Below are 16,996 nucleotides of genomic sequence, written 5' to 3' on the forward strand. Positions count from 1 at the left end.
TTTATTTCTCAGGTTGTAATGTTTGGTTTGCAGATGTCTTCATAATTTTGCAGGATGGCTCAATACTTTTTAAACATTTACTACGTTTAACATTTACTACATCCATTTGATTGTGTCTTGACTGACTATAAAAAACCAAAGTTGATAAAGGTCTGATCATGTTTCCATTTCTTACTTGTGGTTGAGCTTAACTTGTGCCATAAGAAGCAGCAACACCAACAGCATTGAAATCTGTTTTAGGTTTTTCTGTTTTCACTTTTTTCCTGTATCCTCTGCAAGTAACTAGTGATCAATATTTTTAAAAAGATTAGGCCTAATTTTAAAAGAAAGCCCCATGTATCTAGGATGAAGGTGGATTTTGATGGCATGGATTTCTTCCATTGTGATTGTGTGACTGAAGCCACTTAAGCATCCACCTTCCTGTTGCCTGTCTCAGCAAACACAATTCTGTATGTTTACTCGGGAGGAAATACCATTCCATAGTGATTTCAGGCATACATGCATTGCAGCCAAACAGTGTAATCCTACATTTCTTTGCTAATTCTTGTAGAGGGGCTTACTAAGTAGGATAGGATACCCCCTTGAACATTAAACATACTTCTTGGAGATATGCACATACACAGATGAAAGTACCATCTATAATGTGAAACATGATGAGGGAGGGACTCGCCACAATCACTCTTGCAGAATTAGAAATGTTTTTTGGAATTTGAGTAAGACAGGGAGTCAAATTTTGTGTGTTCACACAGGTGGAAATGGAAAGGCAGCTGAACACTTCTTGTGCAGTGCTTTCAGTGCTTTGTAATATACAGCCAGTGTCAAGTTGAGATTGGCTGGCAGAGTGTTAAGAGGTTTCTCCCCGCCTTCCTTGTGGAACACATTCAAGTCTTCTCAGAACCTAGTATGGAAAACCAACCAGATACTAATTGGAACAGATGATAAACTGATAAAGAAATTATATTGTTATATACTAAGTATTAAACTTAATTTTATTTAATTTTTAAAATGTGTTATATAAATTGGGTTTGTTTTTTGGACTGTTTCTAATTTCCTTTTAACTTTTGTACTATGTGTTTTTTAATGCTGTACGCCGCCCTGAGTCCTTGGGAGAAGGGCGGCATATAAATCCAATAAATGCAATCCAATCCAATCCAAACTTGAAAGTGAGCAGGTAAAGGAGACAATGATTGCCTGGGCCAAAAACTTTGGATATGTAATAGAATTAGATAAATGGCAGAAACTATGGGATAGAAACGTTAAATTGACTATTTCAACTGCATATAAAGAAAATCTGTATAAAATGTTTTAGAGATGGCATTTTGCACCAGCAAGATTGGCTAAAATGTATAAAGATAGATCTGCCATATAGTGGAAGTGTAATCAACCATTAAGTTCATACTATCATACTGTATGCGGTGGACTTGGCCAAAAGCTAAAATATATTGGACAAAAATACATACCTGGTTGGAAAAAATGATAAAGCAGCATATTGACTTGAAACCTGAGATATTTTTGTTGGGCATTCTACAGGAAAAATATGATTAAAAGACTACATATCTAGTTTCACATATACTAACTGCAGCCAGAATTGTATTTCTACAACAATGGAAAAATGAGATTCTGTCAGATGAGAATGTAATTGAGAAAATATTAGAATGTGCAGAAATGGACAGATAAGAATAAAGAAGAAACTTAATATTTTTTGATGTGGGATGTATTTTATCAATGGTTAGACAATAGAAACAGAAGTTAGAAAGGAGGAGATATATAAAAGAGGAAATGTTAAATTTGATGTTATGTATTATTGTAATTATAATGGTATATAGTTATATTAATATTATTATGACAAATATAACAAATATGTGGATTATGACTGTTTAAATAATTGCACTTAGGTCACAGTTTGATGGAAATGGAAAGTAATATAAATAAAACAAATAAAACACCGGGGGGGGGGGGGGAGAACCTAGTATGGAAAACCAATTTTATTTAACCATCCAAAACCAAACTACGTTATGGCTTTGGGTAATATGTGAAGCATTTTTGCAATTTGCATAGAAAATCATTGTGGCTCAATGTATTTCTAGGCACTTTTTTCTAGATTGGAACCTACACACCAAAAAGGTGCTTCCAATTCATGTATTTTTAAATTTAGTTCACACTATTATCCAGGCCTGTATTTATTTCCTCCTTTGGCCATACAATCTTTGGAGGCCTTTGAGGGATGGAAGTACCCAAACGAGTTAGATGCTACATGCTGCCCTGGGACCTGTTATGTGCATTTCGTATGCACGTTTCTTGTGCCATTTGAATTTTGCAATTAAGGGATGAAATGTTTAGAATGTTATCATTCTTTACCCCCACCACCTTTGGAAGAACAGAGTTTAGAACGGTTTCAAAATCTCAGGCTGGAGTTGAACAATCTAGGCTTCCAGTAGGAAATTTCAGCATTGCAAATCTGGTGATGAATGTGGAGAAATAAGATATATTAGGCATGTTGTACACACCTTGAGGGTGGATAGCAACTGTTCTAGCTTTCAGATATGACACAGATGAACTTTAGATCCTGCCAAACCAAACTTTATTGCACCAAAAAAATCCTTATGTACAACTGTATATAAACAAGATTTCTTTATTTGAAGACCCTTGTGCATTTGTTTGTTTTTCTTAAGCCTGTTAGGTCTTAATTTTATGTCACTAACTTTTGTCTAGATCAGTCGTCTAGGATTGTCACTTCTTGAAATGGAAGCATTCAGAATACAAATGATTATGGACAGCTACAAAATCAGATTCCTGTGTTGTCTTCCACCCACATGCGAGCCACAGGAGAAAAAAAATCACAAGGCAGTTTTTGTGTTTTGTTTTAAATAAATGTATGTAATGGCTCAACAGCCAGCATGCATATGGAGTTAAGATGTCTTGAAATCAGTGCTCTAACCCAGAAGCACTGCTAGCCCTAGTGAATAGCATGGGGAAGCCCACATTTATTAACTTGGCACAGAGTGCATAAAGCCTAAGTGTCACTGATTCCAGGACTTAATAATTAACTGTGCACCCCTTTGATTTGGGGAGAGGTGAGAAGATAAGTAAATCTGACGTTTGTTAGCTTGTACCTAATGAGATTAAAATAAACATACAATTTGCTCCGCCTCTTGAGGCCTTCCTTTCACAAGGTGTCTCCATGTAAGCCTGCATTTGAATGGCTTTTTCAGATTCCACCAGCTATTCATGTCCCTTGGAGAGACTCTTTTGGGGCAGAGGGAAGACAAAGAACAGTTCCATCCTGTTCTCAGATGTAATCAGTTTTTCCAACACACAAAGCTGCAGGATACTTTGAGCAGCAGACTCCCCTCTTATATCGCAAAGTTAGTGCAAGAACAGCTGGAAAGATAATGCCTATGAGCATAAAGGATCTTTAAAGAGAGAGGTGGGATGAATGGTGGGTACAAGCCACCATGTATATTACTGGTGGTGGGTACAAGCTCCATGTATATTACTAAGAGTTAAACTTTCCACACTTAAAAAAATCAGAAGTCTGGAACCTTTTTCTATATCATTGATGCTATCTGGAATAATGGATTTATGGCAGATTTTATAGAAAGACTCGTCTACTATCGTGCAACAATTTTAGTTTCAACAAACTATTAAAATAAGACCCAATCCTTCGACAGGATAGTTCAATTTACTCCCCAGGCTTAACAGTCTATTAGACACTGGTCATGTTTCTTCTTTCTCTGTCACCAAACTCCTATGTTCCTCTCCCCCCACCCCACCCCCCAAAAAAGCATGGGAGCCAGAGCTACTTCAGATAAGCATGCTAATCTGTTGGTGATGCTGCACTTATTTGTACTTTTCTTCTGCAATCATTATTTCTCCTAAACTATAACCCAACCCCCAAATTATATCCATTTACCAAGGGTGAGAAAAATTCTCCTTTAGAGCCATCAAAGATGGCCATTGAAAGGAGATAAATTTTACTTTTAAAAGCTGAATGAGTTGCACAGTAGGCTGAAAACATGAATTTTAATTATTTTCCTGGGTTGCATTTTATTCCTTTCTTACCAGAACTCTGGATGAAAGTCAGGGAAACAAGAATTTAGTAAAGTTGTGGAAACTTTTTTTAACAAAAAAGAAAACCCAATACAAAGCCCAGTTTCAGTAGAAATTCTTCCTCTTTGGTCAGTCTACGACAGGTAATATCAACCTAACTGGGAAACTAGAATGCACCAGATCTGAAGAAATAGGATGTGATGTACAAATGATCAAAAAGTGTTTTAACAGACTCAATTGCTAGGAGCCTATCAAGGTGTAAAAACAAGCTGGGAGGGAGGTGCTAGGAATATGCAGTACATTTATGAAACAAGAACAATGGAACAAGTAGCCATGTTTTATCTCATGCTTCTTTTGAGAACTGGAGGAAAGGGGGACATAAACCTGCCTACCACAGGTTTTTCCAAAATGCTTTTTTGTGTGTGTCGTTCACTCAAGAGGTCTCTAGCAGAGGGAAGGGTCATTTCCAAAATGCAGCCTGTCTGTCACATGCCCAGATCAGTTTTCGCATCAAATCCTCTTTTAACAGGATGTACCAGAGCACTTGATGGAGATAACAAAAAGCCCTATCTCCACTTGATTGCTCACTCTGGAACCTAAACCAGTTCCTTAGGTCTCTCTGGGGTCCTCCATAAAACCTGGAGTTGAAAGATCCCACCCCCACGTTTTGGATTCCCAAGTGATCAGATGGGAGGTATCTAAATCTTAATGCTCCCCTGAGTGTCCATCTCAGTTTCTGAAGAGCTGCTTTCCGACTCTATGTCTGGATTCTCCTTCTGGTGCTTCTCCTGCACCTTCAGGCGGATTCCTTGCAAACGTGCTAGAAGGGACTGGTAGTCAAAGTGTCCTCGCTTCTCCCCAAAGGGGTCCTGGAAGGAAAAAATGCAAATAAGGTAGATCTCAAGGTCACTGGCAGATCAGTCAATCAGAAAGGAAATTGGACATGCATCAAGTTAATTATTCCAGCAATAAAATAGCTCTTCCCCAGCCACTCTAAATTGTATTAACAAATGAAGAGAGCCTGGAGAAATACCATGTATGTAAATTCTGTGAGCAATATGCAGTTTTGGTACTAAAAAACTAATTGGTGGGTTAAGAATTCTTTCATTCTAATGGTACATCTTCTGTTTTGGGCTTCAATTTAGGGACCAGTTCTGGTTCCTCAGCTGCATTGGCAGTCTTGATGATATCCTTGCTCCTACAGTAGAACACTATCTCTGATATCCTCTATTTATTCACCCAGTGTTTTCTTCTGCATGGACAATTACAATTTGTTATGGACAAAGTGGAGAGCTGGTTTTGGCCATGCTGCCCTGCCTCAAGTATCTTCATCCATCTTCTGCTTTCACCCCAAAAGGGAAAATCCAACTGAAACCCCTGCAGATTTGCTGTTTCTAAATTGGGTTGCATCATACTGTCTCCTTCTGAACCAACGTTTTACTGCAGAGGAGGAGGAAGAGGGAGGAAAGAAACAGATCTGGGAACAGAGCTTTTGGGAGAGGAAAAAAAAAGCTAAACTGTTTTATGGAATTAACTTGCATAACACACTGAACTTCAATGGCATCCTGTAAACCTCAATGGCAACCTGTAAACAAATATAGCTTATCTTATGCACACTGAATCTTTGACTATATATACAGCATGCATTTTAAGATGCTGTTATGGTATAGAAACAGAATTCACCAAAAAATATCTTGTGCTATAAATTTCAGATGAACTTGCATAGAACTCTGAGCTGGACCACAGCCAGTGGATAAAGCTACTAAAAATTGTCAATATCAAAAATATGGAAGCCTTCATTAACACCAATATAGTAAAAATCGTCAGTCTAAATTTCGGAATTTGTACTGAGAAAATAAGGTGGCTCAGTGGCTAAGACGCCGAGCTTGTCGATCAGAAGGTTGGCAGTTCAGCGGTTCAAATCCCTAGTGCCGCATAACGGAGTGAGCTCCCGTTACTTGTCCCAGCTTCTGCCAACCTAGCAGTTCGAAAGCACGTAAAAAATGCAAGTAGAAAAATAGGAACCACCTTGCTGGGAAGGTAACAGTGTTCTGTGTGCCTTCAGCATTGAGTAATGCCGGCCACATGACCACGGATACATTTTCGGACAGTGCTGGCTCTTTGGCTTTGAAATGGAGATGAGCACCACCCCCTAGAGTTGGGAACGACTAGCACATATGTGTGAGGGGAACCCTTTACCTTTACTGAGAAAATGTGTTCAGTAAAAAATTAGTGTAATGAGTGTAATGCCTGTGATGGGTCTTCTGTGAAGAAAATGGGCATCTCTAAACAAACGTCTTACTCCAGAGAAAAGTGCAGCGATCAGGTTCATTTAGGGCTTAGGTTGAGCAACTTTTTTGGAGGGCATACCTACATATTTTACATGTGTGTGGGGGAGCAAAAGCAATAGCCCAAAGTAGGCAGGGTCATCTCACATATATGGGAAGGCCAAGAACCCTGGTTTTTTTTGGGGGGGGGGGGAGGTTCTGATGTTTTTAGGAAGCGGGAGGGTTTCCCTCTTTTTGAAAAAGGATTGTACTAAGGTAAGCTAATTTTTCAGGCAAACCCTACACTTTTGTGTTTCTTCTTCAAAATGGTTTGAAAAGGAACCACTAATTTTCAGCAATCCTGCCACTATAATTTAGCAGCTCAGCCCCAACACCAACAAGAAGGAATCTGGTCCTCCGCATAGGCTTAGACCACATGAAGTTAGAATAGAACAGAAAAACAGAGTTGGAAGGGACCTTGGAGGTCTTCTAGTCCAACACCCTGCCTAGGCAGGAAACCCTACACCACTTCAGACAAATGATTATCCAACATCTTCTTTAAAACTTCCAGTGTTGGACCATTCACAACTTCTGGAGGCAAGTTGTTCCACTGATTAATTGTTCTAACTGTCAGGAAAGTGTCTCCTTAGTTCTAGGTTGCTTCTCTCCTTGATTAGTTTCCATCCACTGCTTCTTGTTCTACCCTCAGGTGCTTTGAAAAATAGTTTGACTCCCTCTTCTTTGTGGCAACCCCTGAGATATTGGAACACTGCTATCATGTCTCCCCTAGTCCTTCTTTTCATTAAACTAGACATACCCAGTTCCTGCAACCGTTCTTCATATGTTTTAGCCTCCAGTCCCCTAATCATCTTTGTTGCTCTTCTCTGCACTCTTTCTAGAGTCTCCACATCTTTTCTACATCGTGGGGGACCAAAACTGAATGCAGTATTTCAAGTGTGGCCTTACTAAGGCATTATAAAGTGGTATTAACACTTCAGGTGATCTTAATTCTATCCCTCTGTTTATGCAGCCTAGAACTGTGTTGGCTTTTTTGGCAGCTGCTGCACACTGCTGGCTCATATTTAAATGGTTGTCCACAAGGATTCCAAGATCCCTCACACAGTTACTACTATTGAGCAAGGTACCACATATACTGTACCTGTGCATTTCGTTTTTCTTGCCTAAATGTAGAACCTTACTTTTTTCACCACTGATTTTCATTTTGTTTGATAGTGCCCAATGTTCAAGTTTGTCAAGATCCTTCTGTATCTTAAGCCCATCTTCTGGAGTGTTGGCTATTCCTGCCAGCTTGGTGTCATCTGCAAATTTGATGAGTTCCCCCATTTATCCCCTTGTCCAAATCATTGATGAAGATGTTGAAGAGTATTGGGCTTAAAACAGAGCCTTGGGGTACTCCACTGCATACTTCCCTCCATGTAGATGCAGTTCCATGGAGGACGTTGAGCGTGGTTGGTCAGCCAGTTACGAATCCATCTGGTGGTGATGCTGTCTAACCCACATTCTTCTACTTTATCTAGTAGTAGGTTATGGTGTACTTTGTCAAATGCCTTACTGAAGTCCAAGTAAATTATATGGACGGCATTCCTCTGGTCCACTAATTTTGTCACTTTGTCAAAGAATGCAATAAGATTAGTCTGGCATGATCTGTTTTTGACAAACCCATGTTGGCTTTTGGTTATTACTTTGTTTGCTTCTAGGTGTTCGCTGATTCGTTGCTTGATTACCTTTTCCAGAATCTTCCCTGGTATTGAGCTCAGGCTGACAGGTCTGTAGTTTCCTGGATCTATTTTTTTTCCTTTTTTAAAGATGAGAACCACATCTGCTCTTTTCCAGTCCTCTGGCAGTTCCCCGGTGTTCCAGGATCTCTGAAAGATATAGTTCAGTGGTTCTGAGATCTCGTCTGCCAGTTCCTTCAGAATCCTGGAGTGTAATCCATCCGGTCCTGGTGATTTGAACTCGTCTAGGGTAGACAGGTGCTCACTTACCATTTTCTTCCCTATTTTAACTTGTGTTCCTAATCTGATTTTTGTGGTGCTGTTTTTGATAGGTTGGACTGTTTTATCCCTTTGTGTAAAGACAGATGCAAAAAATGAGTTAAATAGTTCTGCTTTCTTCCTGTTGCTTGTCACCTTCTTGCCACTTTCTCCCAGCAATGGACTAATTGTTTCCTTGACTTTTTTTTTGTTTTTAACATGTTGGAAGAAGCTTTTTTTTGTTATTTTGTTACTTTTGTGGCAAGCCTTTCTTCATTGTGAGCCTTAGCTTTCCTCACTTCATCTTTACAGGCTCGGGCTATTTGCTGATATTCTGCCTTAGTTATGTCCTCCTCTTTCCACTTTTTATACTTAATCTTTTTTGTCTTTCAATTTGTCAAGAGAGTTCTTTATGCAGCCATGCTGGTTTCTTTTGAGAGCTTGCCCCCAAGGTTCCTGTAGCTTCAACACCTTCCATCATTTCCTATTAGTGAGAATATGGCTGATCCCCTTGTTCCCTTCTCTACTTTTTGAGAAACAAAGTTGTCTCCTAGGTTTGTTAGGAACCTGTTGGACCTTCCATTTGGTGCAGAGTTTGTCTTCCAGTTGATGTCAGGGTAGTTAAAGTCCCCCATTGTGTGTTTCCTTCACACATTAGTTAACTGATTAGCAAAAAGCTCATCTATCTCCTCCGCTTGGTTGGGTGGTCTGTAGTATACACCTATGGCAATGTCATCCCCTCCCCCTTTAATATTGACCCAAATGCATTCAAGATAATTTTCATTGTTGTTGTGCTTTATTTCTGTAGAAATGTAGTTATTTCTTATATATAGTGCAACTCCACCTCCTCTTTTATTTGGTCTATTTCTTTTAAATAATTTAAATCCTTCTAGCTGTATGTTCCATTTGTCAGTTTCATCCCACCAAGTTTCTGTAATGGCAACAATATCATACCTGCCCTCATTTACTTGAATTTCTAATTCACCCGGTTTATTCCTCATACTCTGTGCATTGGTGTATAGACATTTGAGTCCATTTTGATTGACCCTGTGTTTACTGTCTACATAACCTGTGTTATGCCTGACTGCCCCTATTTTCTTGCCACTTGTATGATTCATGCACATGGTATTGCACTCACTATTAAATGCTTGGTTTTGCTTGACAGCGGGAGTGATAATCTTACCCACACAAACATCTGTGTTACATGCACTGATAACCCTATGAATTTTAGATTGCTGGGGACAGAAATGTTCTGTATCAATTAATTCTCTGTCCCCGCTGTTCAGTTTAAATGTTTATCCAGAAAATCTGTGAATTTAATGCCAAGTAACTCAGTCCTTTTCTTGGATGGGTGCAAACCATCTCTTTTGTACAGTTTTTCATTGGACCAGCTGCAGACATCATGACTAATAAAACCAAAGCCTTCCCTTTTACACCACTCCTTTAGCCACACATTAAACTCTGCTACACGCTGGCCCTTCCCTTTTTGTTCCTTATATACTGGTAAAACCTCTGAAAAGATAAGCCTACAACCTATACTACTAAGTTCATACCCCAAGCTCTGGAAACCATTCTTCACAGAAAGTACATCTTTTTGGGACAGATCATTTGTGCCAAGATGTATAATAGCATCAACATCACAGTCCTTACTGGCAATCTTGACTATCTTAACAATATGTCTCTTGTCTCTGCTAGCAGTAGCACCTGGCAGACACCTGACCTCTTTTAAAACCTCCATATCCTTTCCTAAATTTACATCCCTTACGATTGAATCACCAACCAGAAGGTGACTTCTCTTTTTGGATACTTTGCTCTTCTTGTGTGACTGATGTGTGATACCTGGTTCCCCATTTCGCCTTTCCGAAGAAAGTTCTTCATTTTGGACCATGATCCCCTGTTTATTTGAGTTATTATTATCACAACTACCTTGACCTGTCACTTTAGTGTCTCCATTAATGTCAGCAAGGGCAGTATATCTGTTATGCTGGGACACAGCAAAAACTTTGTGTTTATGGTTCACAGCTCTCACCCTGCCAGATCCCACGGTTTTCCATACTGCTCTTCTCCTGCGGGATCTTTGTGGTATTGGGTGTCTGATAGCGTGGCATTTCAATAGAGTGAAATGGCTGAATTGGGCACCCACTCTCAGACTCCCCCCTCACAGTCAATAGCTCCTCCCACCAATCTCAGGGAAGTTCAAATGAAATGGAGGCAATTTTACTCTACCTTTGTCCTCTGTACTCTCTCTGACTCCCCCCTCACAGCCAGCAGGTCCTCCCACCAGCCTCAGGGAAGTTCAAATGAAATGGAGGCAATTTTACTCTACCTTTGTCCTCTGTACTCTCTCTCAGACTCCCCCCTCACAGCCACAATTCTCTTGTGCTTTGAAATTAATTTGTGCTTGTAGAACAGACAACTTTTATAAACTCTGTTTTGGAGAAAAGCTTTCCTGAAATCATGTAATAATTCCTGTTCCACTTGAATGAAACAATCCTGCATTTTAAAATAACATGCTAAATTGTGCCAAATACAGATGGAATCACATGCTTAAACGCTACCCAATTTTCCTTAATATATAAAACCCCCTCTAAACACACAGAATGTTAGGATAGTGGAGAAGGTTACTCTAGACCCCTTCTTTATTGCTTGACTTTTTCTGTCTAGATATTTATATTTTTAAAAAAATCTAAGGAAGCATTGAAACTAAAGTACCATGTTTCAGAAACATGATCATCATTCAGGTTTGTTGATTGAATACCTCAGATCTTGCATCCAAAATTTGTGGCAGTTTTTGAAGTCCTGACATTAAAAAAAAAAAAGGAAACACTTATTTGGTCCCATCTACTTTTCTAACTGGAGGTAGAACATGAACACAATTACACCTCAGGTTTTGTGAGGTTGTCAAATTATTTGTGAGGTTATGATAATGTGGTTTTGATGTCTTTCCGTCTGCCTTCATAGTATTGGGGTGACATTTGAGAGGAATACAATGTGGGCTGCCCTTCCTTCTGGTACACCGTGCTAATTTAGGCTAGCAAAGGCATGTTTATTCAGACAATAAGAGTTATGAAGTTAGTTTTCATTTGGTGAAGTTTTTTATTTCTTACTTATGCATGGAGGAAGATTAATAAGTTGCAGAGGTTTACCTTTTATTATATTATTAGTATTTTATTTTACCCACTGATACATTTGGTAGGTGAAGTGACAGGATTTATTTTAATAAGTATATGAGTTAAAATAATTAAGATTCCCCCAACGTAAAGAGATAAGAATTTTTGTCCAACAAGTCAAGACAGATTCAAATTGCCACCATTCCATTACCTAATAGCCACTTCCTGCTTGCACTAATATACTAGCAGCCCATTCCTCTAACTTCTCTGAACACTTTGAGGGTTTCTAACTCAGGTTTCCATATTCGTATTCAGAAAAAATATCTGCTGAATGAAAAAGTTATTTTCTCAGATCAGAAGATGAGAAATCAATCCCCAATTATTGCAATTGTTTTAACAAGTCTGTGAGTCAACATGTACACATCATCTCATCCTTACCTGCATGGACTGTCCCTGGAGGTGAAGCCTCTCTTTGCACACACCCTCATAAAAATCATAATATTCCATGAAGGACTTCTCCATAACTCCACTAGCAGAAAAGAAACAAAGTGTGAGATCACCCAGCAATAATGCCAAGTTTTTTTCCTATCAAGGAGCGAATGCCTGGTTTTAAAAACTGTATTTTTTAAAACCCACAGAAATAAGTTCAACAAGTACACCCTCATTATACATAATATTCCAAAATCCCTTAATACAAGGGCAGACTAGATTTTCACTTATGTTTATTACATAAAACTAAATATCCATATAGACCACACTATTTTCTTCTCTAAGAGTAAAAATAAGAATTTTTGTCCCTATATGAAAATAATTTCAAACAATATCTCCTTAGCATCTATTTGTAGCTGTGCTTGTACAAATTAAAAAGGCAAAATTCTGAAAATCTTTATCACTCAAAGCAAGTGTGCCACTACATGCTACCCTATTAGTTCGACTTGAGTTGAAGAAACAAAAAAACCCATAGTGTTAGGTCCTCGTATGTTGCTTCTTCAATATACAAAAATCTAAGGTGCTTGTTTGGGAAACAAGAAGTCAGGAGCTGATTTAGACATGTCAAGAGCTAGGTTTGAAGAACTATATGAGTAATAAAATATAAACGAATACATCTCAGAACTCAAAATAACAAAGTTGGAAGGGACCTTGGAGGTCTTCTAGTCCAACCCCCCGCTCAAGCAGGAGACCCTATACAATTTCAGACAAATGGCTTGTCAGGGTGTAAATTCAGCCCTGTATTTAATGAGGGATGAACTGTGGCTTCTCCTTGAAGTATACTTGATAATTAAGCAAAATAAACCTGAGATATATTCTAAGAAACACATTTTATTGTAAAGAAAGTAAAAACAAAACTTACTAGCTAAATGATTACATTTTGGCAGAGTTCCTGTCTACCACCTTGGCAGGTGAACAAAAGACAAAGAACAGTTTGTCTACATGCTGACCTAGATGAAGAGATCTACGTAAGAGGACCTCCAGGATTCCGACAGCAAGAAGGGGAAACCTGGTTTCTAAACAAAAGTCTTTATGGTCTGAAACAGTCAGGTTTGATGTGGTACTTATGTCTTACTGACAAACTAAATTCAATGGGCTTTATTAAGTCCGAAACTGATGAGTGCGTGTTCACGAAAAGATCTAACGATACATATGAGATAGTTCTTGTTTATGTTGATGATATCGTTTATATTGGTCCAAATAAGAAAGTGAAATAATAATGATGAAGGAATGTGTACATGCGCAGTTGGGTTTAGTGATAAGAGTCAGATCAGTCTACCGTATTGAAGCACAGCTGGCAAACAAAAAAAAAAAACACAGTGACATGGCTGTCCAATCTCTTCTTAAAAATCTCTAGTGATGGAGTACCCACAACCTCTGGAGGCAAGCCATTCCACTGGTTAATTGTTCTCACAGTTAGGAAATTTCTTAGTTCTAGGTTGCTTCTCTCCTTGGTTTCCATCCATTGCTCATTGTCTAGCCTTTAGATGCTTTGGAGAACAGGTTCACCCCCTCTTCCTTGTGGCAGCCCCTCAAATATTGGAACACTGTTATCATGTCACCCCTACTCCTTCTTTTCACTAGATTAAAGATACCCAATTCCTGCAACCGTTCTTAATATGTTTTAGCCTCCAAATAATCTTTGTTGCTTTTCTCTGCACTCTTTCTAGAGTCTCAACATCTTTATTATATCATGGTGACCAAAACTGGATGCAGTATTCCAAGTGTGATCTAACCGAAGTATTATAAAGTGGTACTAACACTTTATGTGATCTTGATTCTATCCCTCTGATAATGTAGCCTAGGAGAGCACACTGCTAGCTCATATTTAAGTGGTTGTCCACTAGGACTCCTAGATTCCTCTCGCAGTTATTGCTATTGAACGAGGTACCACCTATTCGGTACCTGTGCATTTTGTTTTTCTTGCCTAAATGTAAAACCTTACTTTTCTCACCACTGATTTTCATTTTGTTAGATAGGGCCCAGTGTTCCAGTCTGTAAAGATCCTTCTGGATCTTGAGCCTATCTTCTGGAGTGTTGGCTATTCCCGCCAGTTTGGTGTCGTCTGCAAATTTGAGGAGTTCACCTCCTATCCCCTCATCTAAATCCATATGAAGATGTTGAAGAGTACTGGGTCTAGGACAGAACCTTGGGGTAACCCACTGAACATTTCCCTCCATATAGGTGCAGTTCCATTGAGGATGTTGAGCGCAGTTGGTCAGCCAGTTACGAATCTGGTGGTTATGTAGTCTATCCCACATTTTTCTATCTTACCAAGAACAAAGGTTGTGGTCTAACTTTGCTGAACGCCTTGCTGAAGTCCTATGTCCACAGCATTTCACTGGTCCACTAATTTAGTCATTTCATCAAAGAATGCAATAAAATTTTGTTTGGCATGATCTGTTTTTGACAAACCCATGTTGGTTTCTGGTTATAACTTTGCTTGCTTCTAGCTGTTCACAGACCTGCTGCTGGATTATACTTTCCAGGATCTTCCCACATATTGATGTCAGGCTGATTGGTCTGTAGTTTCCTGGATCCATTCCCCACCACCACCACCTTTTTTTTAACCTGGGAATGTCAGCTCTTTTCCCAGTCCTCTGGTAGTTCCCTGGTGCACCAGGATCTTTGAATACAGTATATAGTTTAGGGGTTCCAAGATTATGTCTGTCAGCTCCTTCAGAACTCTGGAATGTAATCCATATGGTCCTGGTGATTTTAACTCATCTAGGGTGGACAGGTGTTGTCTTACCATTTTCTTGCTTATTTTAACTTGTATTCCCAGTCTGCATTTTGAGTTTCTGCTTTTGGTAGGTTGGGCTGTTTTTTCGTTTTGCGGGGAAATAGATGCAAATATTGAATTCAGCAGCTCTGCTTTCTCCCTACTAACAGTCACTTCCTTGCCATCAGTAGACCAATAGTTTCCTTGACTTTTTTCTTGTTTCTTACATATTAAAAGAAACATTACTTTTGACATTTGTTGCAAGTCTTTGTTCATTCTGAGCCTTAGCTTTCCTGACTTCATCTTTGCAAATTTGGGCTATATGCTGGTATTCTGTCGTAGTTATATGTCCCTCTTTCCATTTTTTATACTTGTCATTTTTGTCTCTCAGTTTGTCAGATAATTCCTTATGCAACCATGCTGGCTTCTTCTTGGATCCCTTTTCTTTTTCAATGCTATTGTGCTGGACTGGACTTTTATAATCACATTTTTCAGTTTCCCAAGCTTCTTGAGTTGTTTTCCCCTTTAAGATTTTTATCCATGGAATCCTTCCCAAGCTTGAAGTTTGTTGAAGTCAGCTCTTTTAAAGTCTAAGACACTCGTTTGGTTTTGTTCTATTTCTTGTGTTGAATTCCAATATGACATGGTCACCCTCCCCCAAAGTTCCTGCAACTTCAACCCCCTCTGTCAGCCTCGGTTACATGGAGTGCCTGAGCGCATAATTTTGGATAGGGGGGTCCAATTCACCTCCCTCTTTTAGAAGGAGTTTCTGAAGTTGATTGGCTCCACCCAGGGGCTAAGCTCCACCCACCATCCTCAGACTAATGGGGCTTGTGAACGGACTAATTCTGTTTTGGAACAGTGCCTCCGGTGTTTCATCACTTATCAACAAGATAATTGGGCTGAACTTTTACCACATGCTGAGGTGGTGCACAATAACTCTGTGCACAGCAGTACCAGCTTGACCCCTTTTAGAGTTGTGTTTGGCCAGGACTTTGTACCAATTTCTGAGTTACCTCAACAGAGACCACAAAATTTGTCCCTCTGTGAGTGGAGTGATCAACTTCGCCAACTTTGGCCCATGACCCGCAAGGCGTTGGAGGCTGCTCACCAGGCGCACAAGAAACAGGCTGATAAAAAGAGGGTGAAGGCGAAAGAATACAAAGTGGGGGATCAAGTGTTTTTGAGGAATGCCGTCGATATAGTTTACTTGGACTTCAGTAAGGCTTTTGATAAGGTAGACCATAACCTACTACTAGATAAAGTAGAAGAATGTGGATTAGACAGCATCACCACCAGATGGATTCGTAACTGGCTGACCAACCACACGCAACGTGTAGGCCTCCATGGAACTGCATCTACATGGAGGGAAGTATGCAGTGGAGTACCCCAAGGCTCTGTTTTAGGCCCAGTACTCTTCAACATCTTCATCAATGATTTGGATGAGGGAATAAATGGGGAACTTATCAAATTTGCAGATGACACCAAGCTGGCAGGAATAGCCAACACTCCAGAAGATAGACTTAAGATACAGAAGGATCTTGACAAACTTGAACATTGGGCACTATCTACTAAAATGAAATTCAATGGTGAAAAGAGTAAGGTTCTACATTTAGGCAACAAAAACGGAATGCACAGGTACAGTATAGATGATACCTTGCTCAGTAGTAGTAACTGCGAAAGGGATCTTGGAATCCTTGTGGACAACCATTTAAATATGAGCCAGCAGTGTGCAGCAGCTGCCAAAAAAGCTAACACAGTTCTAGGCTGCATAAATAGAGGGATAGAATCAAGATCATGTGAAGTGTTAATACCAGTTTATAATGCCTTGATAAGGCCACACTTGGAATACTGCATTTAGTTCTGGTTGCCACGATGTAAAAAAGATGTGGAGACTCTAGAAAGAGTGCAGAGAAGAGCAACAAAGATGATTCGGGGACTGGAGACTAAAACATATGAAGAACGGTTGCAGGAACTGGGTATGTTTAGCTTAAGAGAAAGAAGGACTAGGGGAGACATGATAGCAGTGTTCCAATATCTCAGGGGTTGCCACAAAGAAGAGGGAGTCAAACTATTCTCCAAGGCACCTGAGGGTAGAACAAGAAGCAATGGGTGGAAACTAATCAAGGAGAGAAGCAACTTAGAACTGAGGAGAAATTTCCTGACAGTTAGAACAATTAATCAGTGGAACATCTTGCCTCCAGAAGTTGTGAATGCCTCAACACTGGAAGTCTTTAAGAAGATGTTGGATAGCCATCTGTCTGAAACGGTATAGGGTTTCCTGCCTAGGCAGAGGGTTGGACCAGAAGACCTCCAAGGTCCCTTCCAACTCTACTATTGTATTGTATTGTATTGCATTATAAA

At 39.5% G+C, this 16,996-nt stretch overlaps 1 protein-coding gene across 3 annotated transcripts in view; it reads right to left on the reverse strand.

Annotated features, from left to right (window-relative positions):
- Positions 1–2,564: 2,564 nt before the first annotated feature.
- Positions 2,565–16,996, reverse strand: part of LOC309400473 (ubiquitin-conjugating enzyme E2 Z-like) — an 85,695-nt gene continuing 71,263 nt past the window's right edge. The window contains exons 6-8 of one of the 3 annotated variants that reach the window (XM_081968990.1): positions 11,860–11,950; positions 11,024–11,110; positions 4,788–4,919 (exon numbers count right to left, since the gene is read on the reverse strand). In XM_081968990.1, the coding sequence (XP_081825116.1) occupies positions 11,045–11,110; positions 11,860–11,950 (157 nt within the window). In that variant the 3' untranslated portion in view covers positions 4,788–4,919; positions 11,024–11,044. Of the gene's footprint in view, positions 4,920–11,023; positions 11,111–11,859; positions 11,951–16,996 lie in introns of all 3 variants that reach the window. The other 2 variants (XM_081968989.1, XM_081968991.1) reach the window with 2 other exon arrangements.

This window comes from Natrix helvetica (genome assembly GCF_964273705.1).
Source record: "Natrix helvetica genome assembly, chromosome: W".
NCBI classification, from domain to species: Eukaryota; Metazoa; Chordata; class Lepidosauria; order Squamata; family Natricidae; genus Natrix; species Natrix helvetica.